This window comes from Halyomorpha halys, unplaced genomic scaffold, assembly GCF_000696795.3.
Source record: "Halyomorpha halys isolate HHAL.00 unplaced genomic scaffold, Hhal_1.1 Scaffold88.1, whole genome shotgun sequence".
NCBI classification, from domain to species: Eukaryota; Metazoa; Arthropoda; class Insecta; order Hemiptera; family Pentatomidae; genus Halyomorpha; species Halyomorpha halys.
In genome coordinates, this window is record NW_027114863.1 from 268,484 (window position 1) to 293,737 (window position 25,254).

The 25,254-nt window shown below is 31.2% G+C and overlaps 1 protein-coding gene across 6 annotated transcripts in view; it reads left to right on the forward strand.

Moving 5' to 3' along the window:
* LOC106677142 (anoctamin-7) overlaps positions 1-25,254 on the forward strand; it is a 384,257-nt gene that overhangs the window by 216,298 nt on the left and 142,705 nt on the right. The window contains exon 1 of one of the 6 annotated variants that reach the window (XM_067051979.1): positions 20,884-21,489. The exons of the other annotated variants lie outside the window; for them this stretch is intronic. Coding sequence (XP_066908080.1) covers positions 21,409-21,489 — 81 coding nt within the window. The 5' untranslated portion in view covers positions 20,884-21,408. Of the gene's footprint in view, positions 1-20,883; positions 21,490-25,254 lie in introns of those variants that run through there. 6 annotated transcript variants of the gene reach the window in all.

The following is a 25,254-nucleotide window of genomic DNA, read 5'->3' on the forward strand; positions in this document are numbered from 1 at the left end:
TTATATATTTTTTAAAAAAAAATTTTCTTAGATATTTTAATTTTTTTGTCTTTATTTTTCTTTTTATCGTGTTTAATTTTTCCATTATTTTAATTTTAAAACTTTTTTCCTCTTTTCCTATCAAACATAAAACACAATTATGTCCAAATTATAAAAATTATATAAACATTTTAAATAGATCTACACAAAAACCCACCATGGTCGTCTATAACTATAAAATATTAAAATTTTAATAAGTACTGTAATACGTAAATACACAAAATAAAATAAAATAAATAAATACCTGAGGCTAAAAGTAATAATTCTAAAAAGATACCAATACTAAGAAAAGGATCAATAAATATAAAAAATAATATAAAATTAATAATATATACAAAAGTAATCAATATATGTTTTAATGGGAAAAAATAAATATAAAGTATATAAAACATAAGAAATTAAATTTCTCCTAACATCTAATAGATGATGAAAACATTTTATAACAGTATTTTCGTTTTTTTGTATTCTACTATCGTAAAATGTAGGTATAGTGTGTGTATTTAAATAATTTGGACTGTTAATTAACTTAAGTTCGATTTAAGTATAAATTATTGTTATATATTAACTGTAATATAGATGATCCTAATAGTCAAAACACATTTAAATAAATGGATTTAAGAAATTCTGCTGCATTCTATTTCTGTGTTGTATCACAGTCTGTAATTAAATTACTTCTACGATGGTCTTGCTTCTACCGAACCTGTTGGGCGAAGTCATAAGTGGGTTTTTATTTCTGTCCCAGTTCCTCTGAATCACTCGTGCTGACATTTCACCTCCCGCAGTTTCAATGTAACCTCTTCATGTTTGATCTTTTTTCAATAGGGATCGACGAGTGCAGGCAAATAGCTAAGTGGATTTACGGATCAACACTGATAGGATTATTTTTTTTAATTTATTCTTATTTTGAAGCTTAAAAGGTATATAAAATAGTTTAATTGATTTGTTGAACATTGATTACTAAAAAGATTAAAAGTTGTAGAATATCAAATGATTAACATATGTGTGGTGGTATTAAGTTAAACTTTTTTATATGAAATTTTGTCATATTTCAACTTGTTATTTATAAATCATTACGGGAGTACCCCCTGTCGGTTCTAACCGTATTTTACAAATTACACAACTGTTCATTAAATTGTACCACTCTTTGCTCAAATTGTATAACTATAATTTTTTTTTTAAATTTATTTATTGATATTCACAACTGTATAAAAAATACAACAAGTAAATTTGATCATAATGACCTAATGAGATGATACAGCATGTAGAAAAACTACCCAGTAGTAGAACTCTAAAAACAGTTTACAATATAAGGTCACGAGGCCATCTTCTTTTCAGGCGCTTCGGAGTATTGCCCGGAATAGGAGAGGAAGCAAGGTTAGAAACCAGTGGGTTTGGGTGGTTAGGGAATTTATTATGGAAGGAATAATATCAGGTTCGGGCTAGATCGGTTACATAAGGAACATTTAGGTCTTTATGGATGGTTTTATTAGTAACAAAATAAGGAGCATTGAGGATTTTATGAAGGATTTTGGATTTTAAAGATTGGAAAAGAGAAATTCGAAGGCTTAGTGGAGCCCCAAAGCTCAACTCCGTAGGTCCAGATGGGCCTTATTATTGTCATGTAGATCAGTCTTTTGTAATGAGTTATAACTATAATTTACATTTATTCTGTAGTTCAGGTGTACTTAGCACCACTGTGAAGTAAGCCATCGACATTTACGTTAAGCACAGTAATAATGTTGAAAGAAAATGTATAATGCTAGTATCCAAGAAGAAAAAATCAGTGTGAGAATGCAATCATATTAAAGAGAAAAATATATATAAATTTGTGTTAAAGCCCAAAAGTGTATTTTTCTTTTCTTTAATTTAATTTCATTATACTTCCAAGTGGTTTTTATTTTTTGTTAATCATAAGTTAATTTATTTTTGTTAATAACCATTCAGTCTTAATTTTTGTAATTAAAATTAAATTAGAATAAATCAGGAACAGTTAAGGAAGTTTGTTATGATGCGTGTATAATACAAATACATCGCTCCGACTCGGCACATTCAACAACATTGCAGGCTGCAATGAGAACACGGCCTGTATACGGGGAGTGATAATAGAGTCTACAGTCCGCTGGCTAGAGTCCTGGAATCTAGAGTCGGCAGTCAGGAGGTCAGCATACCTCACATATCGTCTCAACAACCACAGCTTATGAGAGTAGAAATGAGAAGCATCGATATAAGCATATCGACCCCCTACTGTGAGTGACTTTTTTCCCCCATTCTTTCACCGAACTTCATATTTTTTTTTAATTTGTTTCTAATTTACTCATTATTTCTTGTGTAAAGAAAATTGATTTGTTTTTTGTTCATAGATATATATCGAAATATTTTCTCTTTGCACTTCACAATTAACACTTTTTATTTTATTTTTTGTAATAACAAGCAACAGTTTTTTTTTTGTTTTTTTTATTATTTATTTATTGTAATTTACAACTGTACAAAATAATACAATAGGTAAATATGTAGTATGTTTCATATACACTTGAAAATCTTGGGAAGGAACCACCCATTTGTGGTACTTCAAATATTAATTTAAACTAGAAGGTCCCGTGGCCATCTTCTTTTCAGACGCCTGGGAGGATTATCAGGGATTGTTAAGGATGAAAGATTAAGAATTAATGGGTTAGGATGGTTAAGGAGTTTGGAATGAAAAGACGCATATCTGTTTTGGGCCAAATCTGCAACGAATGGGATGTTAAGGTCTTTGTGAATGAGTTTATTTGTGACGTAATAAGGAGCATCAAGGATTTTACGTAGGATTTTGGATTGTAACGATTGGATGCGGGAAGAATTTTGTGTTTATATGGTTCATTTCAGGACCTCCGTTTTTTATTATATCACCCGAACCAGCAAACAATTTTTTCTCTGGGGTTGAGGTTGGTTTTTCATTTACGAAACGCCCCTTGCCCCAACAATTTGATAATCTAGTAATTAAATATATGTACAAAATGGGAATTATATAGAATTAACGTTGGGAAAAAGTTAGAAATTTAATAAGTAAGTAAAATGACTATCTCACAATTATTTTTCGTTTGTAATAATCCAATTAAAAATATTTTGAATCTTTTACCTTTATTTTATTTAATTAAGTTTTATAACAATCTTCTTCTTCTTTTCCTAACCCTTTATTGCTTTAAAAAGGTGGCGTGAGGTTAGTGGGCCATAAGAGGTGGTTTTGCGGAGACTTATTATTTCCTCCTTATTGAATCAAATACTACCTAGTGAGAGATCTCAGGCAAAAACGTAAGAGATGATAGGCACCTTATTTCAAGGAATTGGTTTTAGGAGCATACCGAAAGTAGTAAAAGTAATATATTGCTTTCATTTCCCAACTCTAAACGCAGCCCGTTTATATACGGCTGGTGCATTTGGGGTATGGAAATTATTGCTTCTATGTATGTGGCTGGAGCCTTCAAATCATTATACTTCCTTTCGCTAGAGTTTGTTCGTAGATATGCATCTCCACTCTAGGCCTCTTTCTTTGGAGACCTTTTTTAATCCTTGAACATTCTCCTCGCCGCTATTTTATTTGCGACTACTACCAGGAATGTATATTCACTATTAAAAAAATTAAATCTGTACCGCTACAACCCATAAAGGATCAGGGGTGTAGTATTTTGTTAGGAAATACCGTTATTAGACCAACGGTTGTGCAAGGTGTTGATTTGGTTAGAATCACGCTTGACCGCCATATTTTTACCCAGGGTGGGCTGGGTGGACGGACCCCTCGGATGGCTCAAGAATCCAAAGTGCTGACACAGCGACAGTGAAACAGAAAATATTTATTATGGATTCTAACCCAGGTTCTTGGAATTAGTCCTTACCACTGAGCAACCCGCTCCCAATTAAGACGATAAATATATGTTTATTGACGATAAATCTGTGATTTTTTATATTTATATGACCAGTCTATATAAATTCGGGGAAAATATGTAGGAATAAAATTTTCCAATCGTAAAAAATAATAATTTCTAACCTAAATTGCACTATTGGATTAAAAAACATGTTGATATGGTCCAAAGAGGTAATGTCTTATATAGAGCATTGGTTTGTGCAACATAGATAGATCAATGCACCACTAGTGATGACAATAATTTAAATAATGTAGTTATGAAACAATTTTGAACGATAAGTATATACGAGTATGACTCGAATTCAAAATGTAAATTGAAAAAATGACATATATGTGGTAAATATGATTGACAAGAATTTTAAATATACCCATAGAACATAGATAAAAATTGTTGATAAGAATAACTTAATTATTACAATATTAGGATGCAATATGTGCAAAAAGGTGCATGAATATGGGGGGATAATTGTTCCATCCACGTTATACAATCAAAATATAGAATAGTTCATATTCTATTTAGAAGTTTTTTCACCTCGACAATTTGAAAAATTTATATAATCAACATTCTAAAAATAAAATCCAAAATAAATAATATATAGTTATATGTATGGCCAATATTATTTGACATTAAACTTGTTTTATTTGATTTTAGGTTTACTTAATAAAATTATTATTATGCCTGGTAGGAATATAACTTATAAATTATATAATTATAAATATTATTTATTTTTGTGTTCCAATTGAGAATACCACACAGGTCTTATGCTTAGCTCCATTTTTACATTTTTTTTCTGTTAATGGAATTCGCTGTAGCAAGAAGATTGGTGGCCTCGCGTAGACACTAATAGTTACATTAAGGCCACGGCTCGCCATTTTCTTTTCTTTCGGTCTATCAAACGTGATGGGATCCTCTGCCTCTGTTGACCTTCCAAGCTAATTAACTCTGTCCTGTTTTGTCATCAAGTCGGCGTTTTACATTTTCGCATCACGCTGCTTAATATGAATGAGCTTATATAATTACTATTAATGAAGGGTAGCATACCTGTGATGTGTATATCCAAAATAATCTTCAAACTGTAATTGGATTACATCGCTATTAAAATTACTATAATCTTATTTTCCTCGTGGATGAAATATAAAAACTAGATTATTCAGGAAATCACATTTACCCTTCGACGTAAACCCATGACCTCTTGCCCTACAGTATTCTTTAATAATACCCCACTTACAGGTCGAACAGATCCGTTACTTAGGACTACATCTCGACAAACGACTGACATGGAATCCTCATACAAGACTAAAAAGACAAGAAACTGCTCGTAGATTCCGACTATTGCAACATTTACTAGGCAAACGATCTAAATTGCCAATCCATTACAAAAGACTGATCTACATGATTATTATAAGGCCTATCTGGACATACGGAGATGAGCTTTGGGGCTCCACTAAACCATCAAATTCCTCCAGAATCCAATCCTTACAGTCCAAAATCCTTCGTAAAATCCTTAATGCTCCTTACTTTGTCACAAATCAAGTAATCCATCAGGACCTCAATGTTCCATATGTTGCCGATTTGGCCAGATCCAGATACCGTTCCTTTCATAACAAACTTCTCAACCACCCATCCACTTATTTCTAACCTGGCTTCTCCTTCACTACCTAATAATCCTCCTAGGCATCTGAAAAGAAGATGGCCTCGAGATCTTCTCCTTTAGAAATATTTTTGGAGTTCTATCAATGGGTAAATTCTTCAAATGTTTGTATCATGCCATAATATCACTTACAGCTAATTTACTTGATGTGTATATATGTATACAGTTGTAAATATCAATAAATAAATTATTAAAAATAAAATAAAATTATTCAGGAACTTTTTATTCCTAAAAATAATCAGTAAATAGTTGAGTGGAGATCAGGCTACCTTCAGAAGAAACAGCCAGTCAGTACTACTGCAGAACATGAAACCCGTGTTTTTTTTTTTAATTTTTAAGCTTTGAGAATTTAGAAATGAACCTTGGTCACTCTTGATAATATTTTCTCTATTTATTCTGGCATGGATTCCTTTAGATTAATATTAATGGCGTCAAAATTAGGCTTTAGAGCCTTAGAGTAAAATTCAAATTAAAAATGAAATTATAAACCATCATTAAATATAATGAAAATAATGAATTTGGAAAGATAAAAATGAACAACAATAATTAAAAAATATATCAAATAAAATAAAACGATATGTCATATCATAAAACATAAGGTGTCTAACTTCTAATAATAAATAAGAAAAAAATTAAAAAAATCAAATACAATTAAACTAAATATAATAAATTAAAATGTACAATTTCCGCTAATATACATATTAGGAGAAACAAACATTTGATTGTGTTTGTTTTGCCAAAAGGGTTACACAAAAATTATTAGAATTTGGATTAATTTGACTATTGCTATGTGTTACGAGGAATTATGGTAGGTATTATAGGATACTTGGATTAAGGCGGATCCACGTGTTGGTCGCTCACCCCGAATCAAATGCTTGTACAAATGTTCGGTAAAGAGCGGGCCAACCCCATGTCAGTGTTTTTCAGAGAGGCAAGCATGGCAGACATACAAGTGGTTCCAGCCATTGCATTGGGATTATATTATATTTATTACCAAAAAAAGAATATCAAAGGAGATTAAATGAAATTAAATATAAATAAAGAAGATTAAATATAAAACTTATTATAAAAAGTAACAGCAAACACCTTTAACTTCCTAATAGCTGTCAGTTGCAACTAAACAAAAAACAATGGTGGAGATGCTACACAAGCGTTCTCACGAACCCCCTTTGATCTGTGTCTAAAAAATCAACTTTCGACGAATCGGCAACGAGCTTAGGCCAACTCGTACCAGCCAGGCCAAGCCACCCATCCACATGCTCGCGCATGTCTGGGTTCGAAACGACTTGGCCAACATGTAGAGGCCTCTTTAATTGTTAGGATGGACGACGGGTTTCTCTCCGGTTCTTTTCTTCTCATGTTGGCTCCGCCGCCTCTCTTGCCTGAGTATGGTGAAGTTCTACTCACTCATGTCTATTTATAAAAAGTGGCCTTCTTAGAACGTGCCAGCTCTTTCTTCACCTCTACAGGTCAATATGGCTACAAACAACTCCCAGCTTTCATGTTTTCACTAGAGGGCAGCATTTTCAAAGCCCATTACTAATTCCCTGGGGCAGCGGTAGCAGCGTGGTAATGCGTCAGTCGACCATTCCACAGGTTGTCGGATCGAATCCCCTTTTTTCAAGCACAAAATAATGCAAAACTCACTGACAGACTCCCCCGGGCATTTGTGAGGCCAGTTAGCCAATGGGTGGCACTCACAAAAAATAGGCGTGGGAGTGACGAACCCACCCTGCGAAAAAACGCCCGATATATTTCCTAATACTGGGAATATTACCTCCTAATATTGGGAAATACATCGCGCGAGGACTTAGGCCTCCATGGTCTATTGTTCCCATAGAATAATAATAATAATTACTAATTCCTTGGGCATCTCTCAACACCGACTCTTTTTCAAGGTAGATTTTTACAAACTTAAAATGCAATTGAAAATATTTATCAACTGCAATGTATGGGTTGTTCGTAAATATGGAAAAATTTGTTGTTATATCTCCACAGTATGGCTTATAATTGTATTTCATTCCTCGTATTTCACTTTCGCGTTTTATTTTTTTTTTGGGCCAGGAAAATATATCATGAAAAAATAATATGACTTTTTTTTAATCTATTAATAGCTCTCTGAGTACAAATCTTATTGAAATACAAATATACGGCTTACGGTATATAGAACAATTATTTAATTATTGTATTAAATTATTTAAAGGGACAAGAAACTCACGTCCAGGGGAATTAAAATAATATGAATGATTACTTTTAACTTTTGATCCACATGAAATATGTCTGAAACTATTGCTTGAAACTTTTATCTTCTACAATCGCTTGAAAGTCCATGGTACATGTAATTCCACCCCAGACATTGCGAGCAGCGATCGACGCCAAACCAAAATTGGCATCACGATGGACTTGTCTGCCACCGGTGATCTACATGACCTTCATCCTCTACTTAAGTTTAGATTGACATTATTCGTGTCAATATTTTTACTCAAAAATATAATCAGCAGTTAACACAAACTTGATTAAAAACAGATACACACGTTATAAATCTGTCCCTTGATGTCAACAACGTAAAATGTGAGTGAACATTTTCAATTTGTAGCAGTTTTGATTTAAATCAAAGTTGATTAATTTTTATACACATTAGTAGTACCTCAGTTAACCTTCCAAAATTTATAAAACATATGTTGTAATAATTCAATTGTTATTGTGATTCCTTCTTGTGCTAATCAATAAAAACGTAAATACGACTTTTCTTTTGTGTTACTCAATTAAAGACCTAGTAATTACTAATGAATGGCAGATTTGCAAACCACCCAAGAGGTACTGCCTGTGGTTTCGTTACCGTTTATTATAGTGGAACGGTGTCGCCTACCTAACTCTTGTAGCCATTGCGAAAGTAGTTAGTCCAGCCATATATGAACCACTGGACCTGGAAAATGCATAATTAGTAAATTATTATATAAATAGTAAATACTAAAATAAATTTAGTTTTTATCATTAACCTTACCTGGAATTCCAATGAAGATCCATTGCGATATCATAAACAGAAACCCTACGTTCTATTTTATTATCTTACAATATCTCATGTTAGTAAAAAGGTGAAAATAATGATTATATCAAAGTTATTTGGTATAATCATTATTTTTACCAAACTATATTACTATATAGTTTACTAAACTATATTTGTTAATTTTTTATTTATTTAATTGTTGTCATTTATAATTATTGAAAAAGAAAAGAAAGTATAAACTTCTATAAATAAACTTCCCTAGCTCTTTCGCCAATTCAATCCTTAGGTATTCTTCTGCAAGAGAGACTGGTAGTGGAGGATATTCAAGGGGTGGAGGATTTCCTTTTGTGGGAGATACGTTCTTGACACCATTTTGATTTAATGCTACCTGGTTCAAGATTGGTTGTCTAACGATACCGTTGCCATTAACAGCCATTATTTTTTAAAAAAATGAGAGGGGAAAATATTAAAGGTGACAAAATAACAACAACAAAAATTCTTCTTAAAAGAAAAAATTATTCCGGTATCTAAAGTTCCCGGGTTTCGGCACCAGTTAAGAATCGGCGAAAGCAAAATGTCAAAAAAGAGAAGAAGGAATAAGATCTAACAAACTTGAACTGGTGTAAAGTACTGACTTTATTGGAAGTAACAGCTATATATTGCTACTCTGTTCATAATTTTCTATCTTAAAAAAAGAAATACCGGTCAATTTTCTCACAATTTTATTCATCTTCAATGTTCATAGTTCTTTCCTACTAATAAACTATACATTGCCTTATTACAGGAATTTGAGTATATGTGATGTATTTGTTGAATAAAATCTGTTAAAAGTTATTTTAAAACTAATTAACACTTAAATATTTAAATTATTATAAACCTTATATATTATATATATTATTTTATATTTATAGCTAAATATATTTAGCTACCTATATACAGGCTCTCATTTAAACTAGTACTTTCCGTTTTATATTGATTTGAGTGTAGAGCCGCTTTTATTTCCTCTTAAATTGATGAACACACGAGCCCTTCCATTTTCATGATGAATTTTTTAATCCTTTACTATACTTACAACAATATAGTTGCAAAGTTCAACATAAAAGTAGATTAAATCGAAAATAAATCAGCCTATGAAATAACAAAAAAATACAATTCATATAAAACATTAATGATGAAATACATATTTATGTAGTGATGATTCATTCCAAAAAAGAAATTATTTGATGATAGAAAAGGAATTAAAATATTTGATTACTCCATAATAATAGTAATAATAATAAATACTGGGTGAACCCGAAGGTTCGATGCCGATATCATAAATCCTTCTCTATATCCATCCATTGAGGTCCGTCCAAGCCCATGTCTACCAGATCTATCAGTTGCAATTCTCCCACCAACTAGTACAGGAGCTGGGAAGAAAAAAAAAACAGTTATTTCACCCCATTATTTTATTACTTTAATGAAAAATATATATAATTAACAGTCTAAATTGATGAATCTGCCAAGTATATGTAGAGTGAATACAAAATGGTGGCAGTTTCAAAACGTTAAAAAATATTAATTTTTTATTTAGAGCTCTATATCTTTAAAATTATCAACAACACTAGAAAACGTAAGAGAACATTGTTTAAAGAAGAGTAAATTTGCTGAAATATGAGCCCTATTTGAGCTATTTACGTCCAATAGTTCTCGAGATATAGCATTTTTAAAAGCAACATTTAATAAGAATGTAATGAAAGGTTAGTAGTTAGATTATTAGGGTTATTTGGAAAATTAGTTGGGGGAAGTATTGTTCTTTTGAATAATTTGGAAATACCGTTTTAAAAACGAGCGACGATTAATTTCAACTTAAAATTGACTGCTAAGTGAAATTATATTATGCAGACACCGCACCTGTTTTTGTCAATTACAATAGTTCATTATTGGAGGTAATAGAATAAAGTCTAATCTGCTATTTTTGTAAATAATCAAATCGTTTTGATGATATTTATTTTAATTTGTAAGAATTGTATTTACCTTTCAAACAGATATTACACAATTTATAGCTAAATGTATCCTCTTTATGCACTAAATAATTTTACCATAAAGTAGCGCCTGCCCTTAAGTTAAAGGGCCACTTCATAGAATTATAAGAAGATAAGAGCAGTATGAGTACATAGTAATATTAAAATTATGAAAGAGGGAAGAAAAAGATAATAATAAATATGAAAATCGAGTTATGTAAATATACGAACAAAATAAGAAAAAAACCCATATGTAATTAATTAATCCTGTAAGTACAAAAAAAATTAAATAATTCAAATATAATGGAAAATAAAAATGGCTTCTGGTCTGTTCTATAAAAAGCGTAAATAGGCTCATTCCATAGGAATATTTTTCTTAAGCGTGTTATAATTTAATATAACTGATAATTTATTCTTACTTAATAAAATTTAATTGATCTAAGAGTTGATTACTTACTGATTCATTTACGCCTTCCTTCACTTTCACTCACGATCGGTAAGGAAGCATCTCATAAAATTTTAAAAACCCAAACATAATAAAGTTTTTAACCTAGCTTTCTCTTCCATTCTTGACAATCCTCTGAGGGGGCTGAAATGAAGATGACCTCGAGATCTTCTAATGTAGAAATTTTATTAGAGTGTTTACAATGGGTAATTGTTCTACATGCCTGTCTTATACCATTAAAATTTAACATCAAATTTACTAGATGTATTTATATGTAAATGGCAATAATAAATTTAAATAATATAATTAATATGGAGTTAATAAATTAATTTTTATACATTTTTTCTAAATAATCGTTGTACATATTAATCGTTAAGTAAGAAAATAATTAAATATTATTTTATAAACAGCATATTGTTTATATCACTAAATAATATTTAAATTAAATCCGAAGTTTTTTATTGAAAAATTTAATATAATTGCAGTATGTAGTATTATATTAAGATACTCTCTCTTCCTTTTCTCATGGTTTTAAGTTTGGTTTTCTCTTTAAGAGAATGTTTCTCTATATATTCTCTATATCTATAAGAACTTTGGGCTGCTTTTGGCACAACTTCAAGTCTAGGTTTTACTACTTGTATTCTTTGTGTTTGTTGAAAAACAAGTCAATTATTCTTATATCGAACTTGTTTCGTACATTGGATCCTAAATTTATCTTTCATTGTTTTCAATTCTGATTAAAAATATGAATTATAATAAATTTAAAATAGTAGAATATAGCGTCGGGAATTCCTGAAGAAGCAATTCGCTTTGAAATGACTGCCCAAAATTCTTGCAAAGTAGTTGTATCCAGGACCATTAATTCTTAATCTCTCAGCCTTAACAATCCCTGATAATCCTCCGAGGTGTCTGAAAAGAAGATGGCCACGGGACCTTATAATTTAAATTAATGCTTGAAGTACCTCCAATGGGTGGTTCCTTCCCAAGATTTTCAAGTGTATATGAAACATACAACATATTTACTTATTGTATTTATTATTGTAGAGTTGTAAATCTCATTAAATAAATAAAAATATCTTTAAAACTATAGCAACATTAGAGAACTTAAGAGACTATCATTCACAAGTAAAGTAAATTTTCTAAAATATGAGCCCTAGTAGAGCAATTTTATGTTCGATAGTTCCCGAAATATATTATAATAATAGACATAGGTATCTCAAAATAAATTCACTAACTACTGATTTTCAGTGCATTTTTTATGAAACATTGCTTTTTAAAAAACTATATTTCGGGAAATAGGTCTATTAGAGGTCACACGTTAGCAAATTTACTCCAAATATTACTCTCTAGAGTATCTAGGTTTTCTAGTGTTGGTAGTTTTAAAGATATATCAAAAGAATATAGATGTATCAAAAGAAGGAAGTTTGGCTTTAGTTATATCATTTGACAATCTTTTCAAAACAATATATTTTTTACATTAGCTTTCTACATTTTATTAAGCAGGGTCCACACTATGCCGGGGTATGCCGGGCGGGCTGACCCGGGCGGGCTAAGCCGTGTTGATGTAGACGCCCCGGGCGGCTTTGCCGGGTTAGAAAATGCCGGCCCGGGTCGTGCCGATTCCAACCCGCATAAAGTCGGTACAGATCAAAGGAAGCCGAGCCGAGCCGAACAAAAATATAGAGTGGGGACGTCTCGAGCGGCTTCAGTTACAATTAAACCTCTAAAATTCGCTAGCCATGTATATCTGCGTTCCTCTCCTAAGGCTCGGGCGAATCTAAAATCTTCTTTGACGTCTTTTTGGAGGCTTATTTAAAGCGAATATCACCACAACCATGGCTGACATAGCGACGTCATAGTCGGTAATCATTTTGAAAACACTTTAACACTTTAAAAAAACTTCTAAAAAGTACTCTTCAATGAAGTCACCAGTCTTAGTGTTGAAACTAAAATAATAATAAAATAAGGTAGAAATAACCCGGTCGGCTTCGTTTCGGTGTGGACGAACGTGCCCGACCGGCTTAGCCCGCCCGGTCAGACCTCCCGGCCTACCGCGGCATAGTGTGGACCCTGCTTTATGTTTGGGTTTTTATAATTTTGTGAGATGCTTCCTTACCGATCGTGAGTGAAAGTGAAGGAAGGCGTAAATGAATCAGTAAGTAATCAACTCTTAGATCAATTAAATTTTATTAAGTAAGAATAAATTATCAGTTATATTAAATTATAACACGCTTAAGAAAAATATTCCTATGGAATGAGCCTATTTACGCTTTTTATAGAACAGACCAGAAGCCATTTTTATTTTCCATTATATTTGAATTATTTAATTTTTTTTGTACTTACAGGATTAATTAATTACATATGGGTTTTTTTCTTATTTTGTTCGTATATTTACATAACTCGATTTTCATATTTATTATTATCTTTTTCTTCCCTCTTTCATAATTTTAATATTACTATGTATTCATACTTCTTTTATCTTCTTATAATTCTATGAAGTGGACCTTTAACTTAAGGGCAGGCGCTACTTTACATTAGAATGGGTTATTATGAGTGGACTGTATGTAAGAAATTGAATTGAAAGAAATTTATCCAAAGTGAAAAAAAAAGAATCTATTGAGCAATTTACATGATCGTAGGACGTCGATAAGATAAAACTTATCGGGTATCTATTGAACAAGGTAGATGGTTATATGGGTTGGCCAAAAGAAAATATGGTTATGGTACAAGAGCCAGGTAGAAAAAGACAACAGTTATTTCACCCCAATTGTTTTATTACATTAATGAAAACTGTGTATAATTACCAGTAAAAATTGATGAGTCTGCCAAGTATTGGTAGGGAAAATAAAAAATAGCAGTTGTTTCAAAACATTAGAAAAAATATATTTTTTCATTTGGAGCTCTATATTTTTAAAACTATAGCAGCATTAGAGAACTTAAGAGAACGTCATTTAAAGTAAAGTAAATTTTCTAAAATATGAGCCCTAGTAGAGCTATTTTATATTCGATAGTTCCCGAAATATAGCTTTTTAAAAAGCAACATTTCATAAAAATTGAGCTGAGAAATCAGTAGTTAGTTAATTTATTTTGAGAAATCTATATCTCGAAAACAATTCAATGTGTTTTTTGTCTTTCAGCACTCAAATTAAAGCTAGTTTAATGAGCTATAAAGTAGTTCATGACCTTTATCTTCGTTGGAATAGTAGTTTTATTATATTTGACACAGTAAATTACTTTTAACAAATATCATAATTAAATTCACTAACTTCTGATTTTCAGTGCATTTTTTTTTGATGCATTGCTTTTTAAAAAGCTATATTTCGGGAACTATCGACTGTAAATAGGTCTATTAGAGGTCATATGTTAGCAAATTTACTCTACTTTAAATATTACTCTCTTAGGTTTTCTAGTGTTGGTATTTTTAAAGATATAGAGCTCCGAATGAAAAATTAATATTTTTTTAACGTTTTGAAACAGCCTCCATTTTGTATTCTCCCTACCTATACTTGGCAGATTCTTAAGTTTTGACTAGTAATTATACATATTTATTACTTGTTAAGGTAATAAAAATTGAGGTTAATGTTTTTTTTCTCCCTTGTGCTCTTACACTATTAGGTTAGGTTAATAAATTTTGTTTCTAAGCCATTGAAGGTTGTAAATATTGAGGATTTGATGTAATTGCGTCAAGATCATGTTTCAGCTGGTAAAGAAAGACTGTTCCGTGTAACCTACGGTAACCGAAAGGTTGAATTGAAGGGGCCACTATAATACATTATAGCATATAACAGCCTACAGGATATACTAGCGCCCAAGTGGCCAACATTCAAAACTAACCTCCTCCAGCGCTCTCTGTGGTGGGAAGCAACCCAGACTAATGAGATAGCCATCTTGTCTTCAGCCAGAGAAGAAGGCCATCCTTCTTTTTGTTCACTCATTAATAATATCTACCATGAGTGAGTTGATTTACTGGAGTAGTTCCCAGCAGCAGAGGGGAGAGAGGCATAGAAAAGCGGAGGGAAGAAGGAAGCATGAAGTAAGTCCATCTGGCAATAATTAACATCCACCACCACCACATAATAATGATCATCAAGCACCTCATTATCTACAATTCCATAGCCCAGCCATTCAAAATTTACTAACCATCTAATCATAAATGTTTTCTTTCGGCCACCCCCTACACCACTTGTAACATAAACAATATAATTTATTTTTCATTCAATCATGTTTCATTTTTCAATTATACAGTCCACTCAAACCCAACCAGCCAACCAAAAGTGAAGTATGTCTGGCATTAAGGTGAAGGCATGCTTCATACAAAGACTATTTGGAGTAAACTCACACAAGTGATGGCAAGGCAGTTTTTTCTCTCTCATTATTCTCCTCTCTCCATTTGACTCCCGTCCCTAGTCAGAGAACCGCTTCCTGAAGTCTACGCGAGTATGAGAAAATATGATTTCTCTGATTTCCAGACAAAAATGGCTCTCTTCTCTCGCGTCCACCTATTCTCACAGCGATCACTAGAATCTTTGTTTTACACCCTGAGTGGCGCTGCTAACGATGCTTATATTACAGGACGCTATATTTCCTATAAATAATACTTACATTAAACAAATTCTTCCAATAATAGTTATATAGCTACTTTATCTTTTATCTTCTTAATATATATTTTTTTATTTGTGTTCTTCATTGACCGCACCTCTAATCTTATCCTCATATAATATCTACGTTTAACAAAGGATCTATCATTTCAATAAACAAAATTTTCCCCGGGAAAAGAAAAAAACAAAACAAATATTCATATTGATTGTGGTAAATTGTTGTGATATTTCTAAAAGCTATAACGAAATGAAACAAGTACTGTCAATCAATTCAATTGAGTCAATATGAGCTAGGCCCCCTGAGAACGAACCTTGCAGTAAACAAACTAATAAATCTGCTTCTCTCGCCTCCCATTCGTAGGGTTAGAGTTGTTAGACTTTTTACTTTTTTTATATATATGATGTATCTCGGAGTCATTAATTACGATAACTTGTTTCTATTTGAGGGCTTTGTATCAAAACTGAAAACCAGCCGAACGGTTCCTTTACGTTCCTTCAATTCTACGCTGTTAGCCATAGCCTACAGCTAAACTATACTATCTTAACTGGACTCGTATGAACACCTTATAGTACCATAGGGCAATAAAAAGGAGAAAACACACTAAGGTATACATACACACATAATATATTTCATGTATGAACTGTATTTTTATTTTTCTTAATGAAGGGTACGAAAAAAAACAACTGAAACTTGAATTTCTGTCAGGAGCTCTTAGATTATTCTAATTTTTTGTACGATATTTAAAATGGATGGTAAATTATAGTTAGAGCTGGCATTTTTTTGTGACAACATATTTACTTAAATATGAGTTTATGCTTATATAAATATATAATAAAAAAATGCAATTAAAAAATATACTAATAAATGGGGAAATTTAACTTTAAACGGCTTGGATTGTGGTGAAGTTAAAATGATAATGTGGAGCTAAAATTTTTATTTTTACAACTAATAATTAGTTTATTTATTGATAAGATTACAATATGCCACAAAGTTGGGCAATGAGTAATAGTAGTACAATGAGTAATTGTACACTTTCATGCAAATAATAAAAAAAAATAATAATAAACAAATTTATTTATTATTTTACACTGTTGTGATAAAGTTTTTAAGGAATAGTGACAGTGATAAATGATTTTAATTTTGGTTTTAAATGAATATTGACTAATTAGAAATTATTGTTTTGACCTGCGAAGAATAGCCTGGATGGAGTTAGAGTTTTTAAATTATATAATTGCAAAACTGTATTAAGATTGTCCCTGAGGATGAATCCGGCCGAAACGTCGGACTTGTTAGAAAAATTAAGTGTTTTGAGACTAAAATGGATAGAAATTAAATTATTTATTTTCAAAAAAATTACCAGTCTCAAGAAAGTGTTTATGATTATAAACTAATAATTAGTTTATTTACTGATAAGATTATAATCTGCCACCAATTTGGGCAATGAGTAATAGTTGTAATTGTAATAATAAAAAAAAAATAATAATAAACAAATTTATTTATTCCACCTCTACCTATAAGGGTCATTGGTGGATCAAATGGCAATCACTATATTCTTTTATAGTATTTCCTAATATAAAACTACCAGTTTCTCTATTTCATTTTCTCGGTCTTGAAGGATCTCATCCAGGCTTGTTCCTATCATGAGTTGTTTCCTGAGAGTAGCGAAGAGGGTGGACTCCAATAGCACGTGTTTTACCATTCTTCTGGCTTGGCAGCCTACACTCATTGGTGGTTCCTAGACCACGTAACGAACATCCTCTTCTCTGACCTCTTCTCGCCTTGACTTCCTACTGGAGATTTTCCACCGAGTGCAATCTCTTTTAACCTCTAATAGCTTAGCACCGCTTGTTTCCCAATTTCGGTTCCACATTTCTTGAGCAAGAGTGCGAAACTGATGTGCCCAGTCTTCTTTTGGGATCATCTCTGTAATAGTTACTTGTGGTGTGCCAGTAACTTCAGTAGTAGTTACTCATTGCCAGTTATACCACAATGCGAGGGTACTCATATGAAGACTATCGATTATATGTTCTGAAACGTGTAATAGATTTTTAATTTCCTTTATTACAGGATTTTGAGTTGCTAACTTATTGATTGCTTATAGGACACTCGTGGAATCTATTACAATAATGATTTGTTGATTTTCAGCATTGCAAACGTTCATGAGAGTATCTTAAGTGGGATAGGCTTCTCCCGTGAAGACTGAACAAGCTTCTGGAAGTTTGTATTTCAGTTCTTCCTCACCTGTAACTACTGAATATCCAACGTGGCCCCCAGCCTTTGAGGCACAGTGTACAGTGTTTTTTATGGCTGTTTCGGCTCAGCAAATCCAAAAAGTAAATAATCTGTTCACGGAGCGTTGTTTGTTTGGAGGCAGATGCAAGATACAAAAATTATCTTTGTTAGAGGGTTATGTGGAAGCGAAACTATTTTGGAACAAATTAAAATAAGAAAATAAATATTTAAAAAAAATATCTTAGTCTCATAATTTATTTAATGCTAAATTGTACAATTATAAATATTTCCAATACTTAGAATTATTTTAGGTATTTATTTTATTACAATTAGCATTGCGGCGTGTAAGATGGGCATGTAAGGTTGTAGGGCTTAGTAACGAGCGGATCCCTAAAATGTAAATAAGCACGGAACCTACGGATAAACGTCCGAGGGGTAGACCGAAACGTAGATGGCAGGATTGCGTTAAATGATTTAGTGGAATTGGGTTTGGAGGGGCATCACTGGATGTATGCAGGGAGCGTTTGATGGTATCGGCAGCGAACCCTCGGGTTCGTTAGGCCTTTATTATTATTATTATTTATTAAATAAATCAAAATTGTACCCTTGTATAGTCTCAACACTTTTTATTCCACCAATAATCCAACGTTTCGGCCATCCTCAGGGACAATCTAAATATTTAACAGCTTATATTATATATTCATTTGTAACATTTATAACAACAACATTATCACTAATAATATAACATACCTTCAATATAAATTCTCACCTCACATCAAAATTTAAAAATTTGTTTTGCAGGCTATTCTGGTCAGATCAAACATTGTGTTAGTCAAACAATTATAAGTCAAAAACACCCTATAAAAAGTCAATTATTAGAGAGTCATATTTATTATTAATAAGCTTACCTAAGCTTATGTTTAGTTACCTACTTTCTAAAATTCATAAATATTTAAAACTTTCAATTTTCAATTTATCCATACTATCACTACCATATAAACAAACTATTTATAACCTTCCACTCACTCAGGTCAGCCCTATTTTTAATTTAATTTAAATTGCATTTTTGTCTCAATTTATATTTATTCCAGTTACCAAAATTCATATTAAAATTAACTGTAAATAATAATAAAATTTCTCCAATTATTTTTCATAAATTTATTTTGATTAAAATCTCTGCATAATGTTGGTTTAAATTCCTAGTATCTGTTGAGACTATACAAGGATACAATTTTGATTTATTTAATAAATAATTACCAGTCTCAAGAAATTGAAAAAATATATTTAAAATTATTATTTATTTTATTACATCAATTTTAAAAAGCTTTATGCAGGATATTCTACCCACTTCATTAATTTCAGTCCAAAATTACCCCATTTTGTCAATACTTCATATTAAAATAAAACTGTTAATCACGGTCAATTTTCACTATTATACTCTATCACAACAATATTTGTAACCTTTGATAACGTATAATAGTAAAAATGTTTTTTACTGTTTTTTAAAGTTGAAATTTAATGTGAAGAATTGAAAAAAATATTTTTGGACTGAAATTATTGACCTAGGCAGAATAGCCTGATTAAATTTTTTAAACTTCATGTGATTCCGAAATTGTATTTAAGATTCTTCTTGAGGATGGGCGAATTGTTCAAAACGTCGGACTTGTAAAGAAATAAAAATTGTTTGAGATTAAAATTGGATACAATTTATTTTATATAAGCAATAGTACCAGTCTCAAGAATGTTTAAAGATCATGTATAAAATAAAAAATTTAGTTAACGAAGGTTTAAGAAGTTGATGAAGAGAGGTCACGGTATATATTATTGATGAACTGTGACATAAAAATCACAGGACCGTTCCAATAGAATTTTAAAAAGGATGACCGAAAGATAAAACAAGAAACAGGCGTTGAAAAGACATTGCAGGAATGGCACCTGAATTGGAAACTTTGATCTTATTTTTAAATGACATGCCTTTCTTGTAACGGTATATTCAAAAATCAAAAGTTTTTACTAACTATTATTATGCTATGTATCTGTCTCGGGATACCAGGATAATAGCTGAAGGTAATAATCCAAGAATAAGTTAATTAATTAATTTATAGGAGGTTATCTACAGGTTACCACTCTATTCTAACCATAGTGGGGGTCTCAGTTCGTAGAACCACCACAAAATAAGTTGAAAAGTCAACTCCCCTGGGACGTACCCAAATTGGCGATGCTGTAGTTTCGAAGTTGCTTTGGCATATCTTTTGGCTATAGACGACCCAACCATAATCGTATATTGTAATATGGTTAGCCCTTAAAATCACAATGCCGTTCCAATAGAGTTTTAAAAAAGGATGCCTTTGAAAGATAAAATAACAAACAGTCGTTAAAACGGATGTGTTTGGACGAATGACTCATAAAATGGGAATTTGATTTTTTATTTGTTATTTTTATTATTTAACTAACATGGCTTTCTTATTATGGTTTCTTCAAAAATCAAAAGATCTAGGTACAATAATAAAAATTTGTATGTGAAAATAAATAAGAAAAAAAAATTCTTCATATACGAAAAGTAACGAGAAATGGTGGTTGATTAGATCGAGAATATGATTGTGGTAGTCAAATAAACCTAAGTTCTGTAGCGCGCGAAATTTAGATTTATGTAGAAAGCTCACGGACTAACCACGGGTCAAACCTCATTGTAAGGTTAGCTTCCATACCGCTATGGTTGCCATGGAAACGTATCATATGTTGTTTCGTTCTTTCCCAAGTCTAACTTTAAAACACTTTTATTTATCTTGTTTCTTGTTTATTTGTGCCTAGTCATTTCTGATATAGAGAGGGGAGATGAGGAGGTTCTCTAGAGATTACTACTCTATTCTAACCACAGTGGGGGTCAAGTTCTTATTACGTAGGACCGCTACAAAAGAAAAGTTGAAAAGTCGACCCCCCTGAGACCAAACCGGCGACGCTGTAGTTACGAGGTTGCTAAGATATTTATCTCTCTCGGCTATAGACAACCCAACTATAACCGTTTATTGTAATGTTGTATCACTCAAGTATTCTTTATTTCCTCCCGCTTTGAAATCTCGTAATATTCATTTCAAGACTTTGGGAAGGCAATATTTAAAACGATTCAAGGTCAAAGCGATTTGTTGAAACCATTACCATGATAACCAAGATTGTGATAGGCTATAACCAATTTGATAACTCTTACAGTATTCATAATATAACCATCAAGGAGGTATTTTGTATATCATTGGATTTCAGTTATGCCACTGTAGTCAACAGTTTCTTATCAAAATTTTTCATAAATATTCATTATGTTTTGTCATCAGGCTAAAGGTTACGAGAAAAAGTGTTTGTTTTCGATAGTGTCTATAGCATGTACGATTGATTGTACGTTAACTGTCGTAGGGTTGTTTCAGATCTAAATCAGCGAATTCGCTTGTAAAACATGTACGCGATGTTTTCCAAATTAATCAAGTATTACGTGTGGTATGCTTGATCTCTCTGTCGTAGCATCCTGATAATGGATCGAAATGATGGACTCCACACCAACACTTACCTTTTTCTATCAGGGAAGGGAAGATCGTGTGCTCTACACTGTGCCTCAGCTACGCGTGAGTTACAATTATTGTATTTATTATTGGAGTAAAATATTTAATTTACTTTTTATATTATATTTGATAATTTTTTTTATATGTTCTAATAATCAAATTTTCTCATCATTCGATTAATAGAATACAATCCATGGAATGATCAGTAAAACTTTCATTTGTTATAAAGTTTGCTTTTGAGAAACTAGATTTATATTTTTTAGCGAGTTCTGGGTCTTTGTCTCAATTGGTTTTAGGTAACTCCAGGAGCCTGTTTCATAATAAAGTACAAACTAATACTCTATTAGTCTTGTAGATTTATCTTAACTCAATTACACTGACTTGTACAATAGTAACTTGTACTTTAGTTTTTTTTAATTCCTGTAATATCACTAATAGTCATCCCTATAATGAAAAAAATAAGTATTAGTATTATTACCACACTAGTTGCTACACTTGTACTATTAACTAATACAATTATCTTTCATTATGGAACAGAGGCCTGAATAAATCGATTACAGTTTTGTTTTTTTTAATTTACCTCCATTTCATTTTCAAAATACAGCTTTCTAAACGTTGACATTATTGGCACAATATTTTCTCATTCTTTGAAATATTCGTTCTACGAAATAGACAATATTGCTATCAAGAGTTGACGATGTAGGCCGAAAAGTCTAAAATTGTCGCAATTTTCTTATTCTATGAAGTACCGTTAAAAAACACTCGTTCTACGAGAACAATCACATGGTATTAATATCAAGTAAATTTAATTCGAATTTATTTCAGGCCAGAGAATGGAAAAAATTAGCTATAGTTGAAACTTCCTTTTTTCAATATTTTTTATTGTCTTCTAATCTTAATTTTTTTAAGAGAACAGTGGGACCTAAACATTCTGCTATGGGCCTGAAACAGAATGGGGAATAAATTAGCTATAGTTGTAACAAATAGCTAAAATTATCATGGATACGACCCTTATTCATGAATGAACCATTGATATATAAATATCGTATCCATGATAATTTTAGCTATTTGTTACAACTATAGCTAATTTATTCCCCATTCTGTTTCAGGCCCATAGCAGAATGTTTAGGCCACACTGTTCTCTTAAAAATGTTAAGATTAAAAGATAATAAAAAATATTGAAAAAAGGAAGTTAAGAGCATAAACTTTTCAATTTATACATTTTTTTTTTACAAATGTCTAATAAAAAGATGTAATGTGTAATGATTGTAATTAAAACTTTAGCTGTGCCGATGGTACTTATTAAATATTTGTTTCATTTGTATAAAATTTTATGAAATAAATAAATTATTCGTAATCCATACTTGCTTACATATACCTGGCTTGCATTTTATATTTATCTACTGTTATCATACACTGTATTTCCAATCTTATTCATTTGAATCAGGAAATATGTCATATGAATTAATAGATCTTCTATAATGAGGTGTAGATAGTTGACCGTAGATTAATGATTGGAGAAGTTTGTCGGGGGGTGCGGTCAATAAATAAATAAAATAAAATGTCTAACAGACTATGAAAGTCTTTGAAGAAAATTTTTCGCCTTTCTCATAGGTCTTGGGTTAAAGTACAGTTTCTAGGCCAACGGTTGTGCAGTGTGGTGATTTGGTATTACTCTCAACAGCCATATTTTCCCCCAATGCAATATTACAACTATATAGAGGCTGGATGAGCCACAGGAGGATCTCAGGACCTCAGGATTGACCTCACGACTACATAACATCTAAAAATTTAAAAAAATAACCTTAGAATATTAAAGATTTATTAATTGGAGAAATTTGTCGGGGGGTGCGGTCAGCAAAGAACAACATAAATAAACAAAACTATATTTATTTATTTTATGCCGACGTTTCGACCTGAGTTTCAGGTCTTCATCAGGGCTATAGAACAAAAGAGATAACAACAACATTTAGGGTAATATACAATTGAAAAGGAATAGTATACAAACAAATTTAGAATTATACAAAATATTGAATTAAATCATAAATGATAAAAAATTGATAACTGATAATTGAATAGTACAAAATTTTTAATTGATTGATATTGGTGGAATTGTATGGTAGTAAATTGAAAACAGTGACAGATGGAATATAATATCATGTAGGTAAGAAGTATTTCATCTGTCACTGTTTTCAATTTACTACCATATAATTCCACCAATATCAATCAATTAAAAACTTTGTACTATTCAATTATCAGTTATCAATTTTTTATCATTTATGATTTAATTCAATATTTTGTATAATTCTAAATTTGTTTGTATACTATTCCTTTTCAATTGTATGTTACTCTAAATGTTGTTGTTATCTCTTTTGTTCTATAGCCCTGATGAAGACCTGAAACTCAGGTCGAAACGTCGGCATAAAATAAATAAATATGGTTTTGTTTATTTATGTTGTTCTTTGCTGACCGCACCCCCTGACAAACTTCTCCAATTAATAGATCTTTTATATTCTAAGGTATTTTTTTAAATTGATTTTATCTTGGAGTAGGCAGATATAGTAAGGGGTAGAACGCTCAACAAAATTGGTCAATTCATATAATTGAATCATTAATGTTTTGAGCTGGGGGCTCTGTGAGCACTTAGTTATTCTATTTAGTTAATCGTGAGTTCAACCCCGAGGTCCTGAGATCCTCCTGCGGCTCATCCAGGCTCTATAGAGTTGTAATATTACATTGGGGGAAAATATGGCTGTTGAGAGTAATACCAAATCACCACACTGCACAACCGTTGGCCTAGAAACTGTACTTTAACCCAGGACCTATGAGATAGGCGAAACATTTTCTTCAAAGACTTTCATAAGCTGTTAGACATTTTTATTTATTTATTCCATTTCTATTTGTCTGTTCTTCTTTAAATATAATGCTACTAAATATTCCCTCTTTTCTATTGACGTGAAATGTAGTTATGCGCTTGATTAATTTACATTATCTTCTAGTCATTCGGAGATTATCTGATATGAAAATTCATTCAAAGAATTCAATGTAATAATTTATTTTTTTCTCTCATTCAATAATGAGATCAGCCTCATTGAATAATATAGATTAACCTTTGTACTTTTGGTTATACCTAACATCACCACACTTGAATATTTACTTGATTTTTTTTTTTTTAGAATATGCTAGTGCTTTACTACTTACCTTGCTCTCAAAAGTTTTATAGTAATTAATAATTGATAAACATTTTCTTAATTCAGTTAACGGTTTTAGTTAAATAGAGGTGGTCTGAACCATAATATAAATATTAAATAGATATTTAGTCTCCGAAGATGGTAAATGGAATCTATAATAATCAAAGTTTTATCCTTTAATTTTCCTTGTTTTAGGTCACCAATGCTTTGCTTATGCACAGCAGCAGTTACAACAATTTGTTGTAGTGGGCAACTGGAACAAAGATTATTAATACTTTATTTATTTTTTTTATGAATGCTTATTTATATTGCCTCCGATTTTTTGAATATATTTTTTATCGTGTATCTCTATCCATTTAAGTCTTTATTCTATTTTAGAATGGTTGAAATAACTTTTCATTTGTTTTTACAATTTTTAAAAATATCGAGCTGGGAAATATAAATTCTTTGCTATAAAAAAAAAACTATATAGCAAAGAATTTATTAATTGATAAATATTACAATCTGTCGCAACTTTATTGGGAAATAATTAATAATTGATAACTGATCATATTCATATTAATATTAAAAAATTAATAAATGAAAAAAATACATAAAAATAAATAAATGAAAAAAATACATAAAAATAAATAAATAA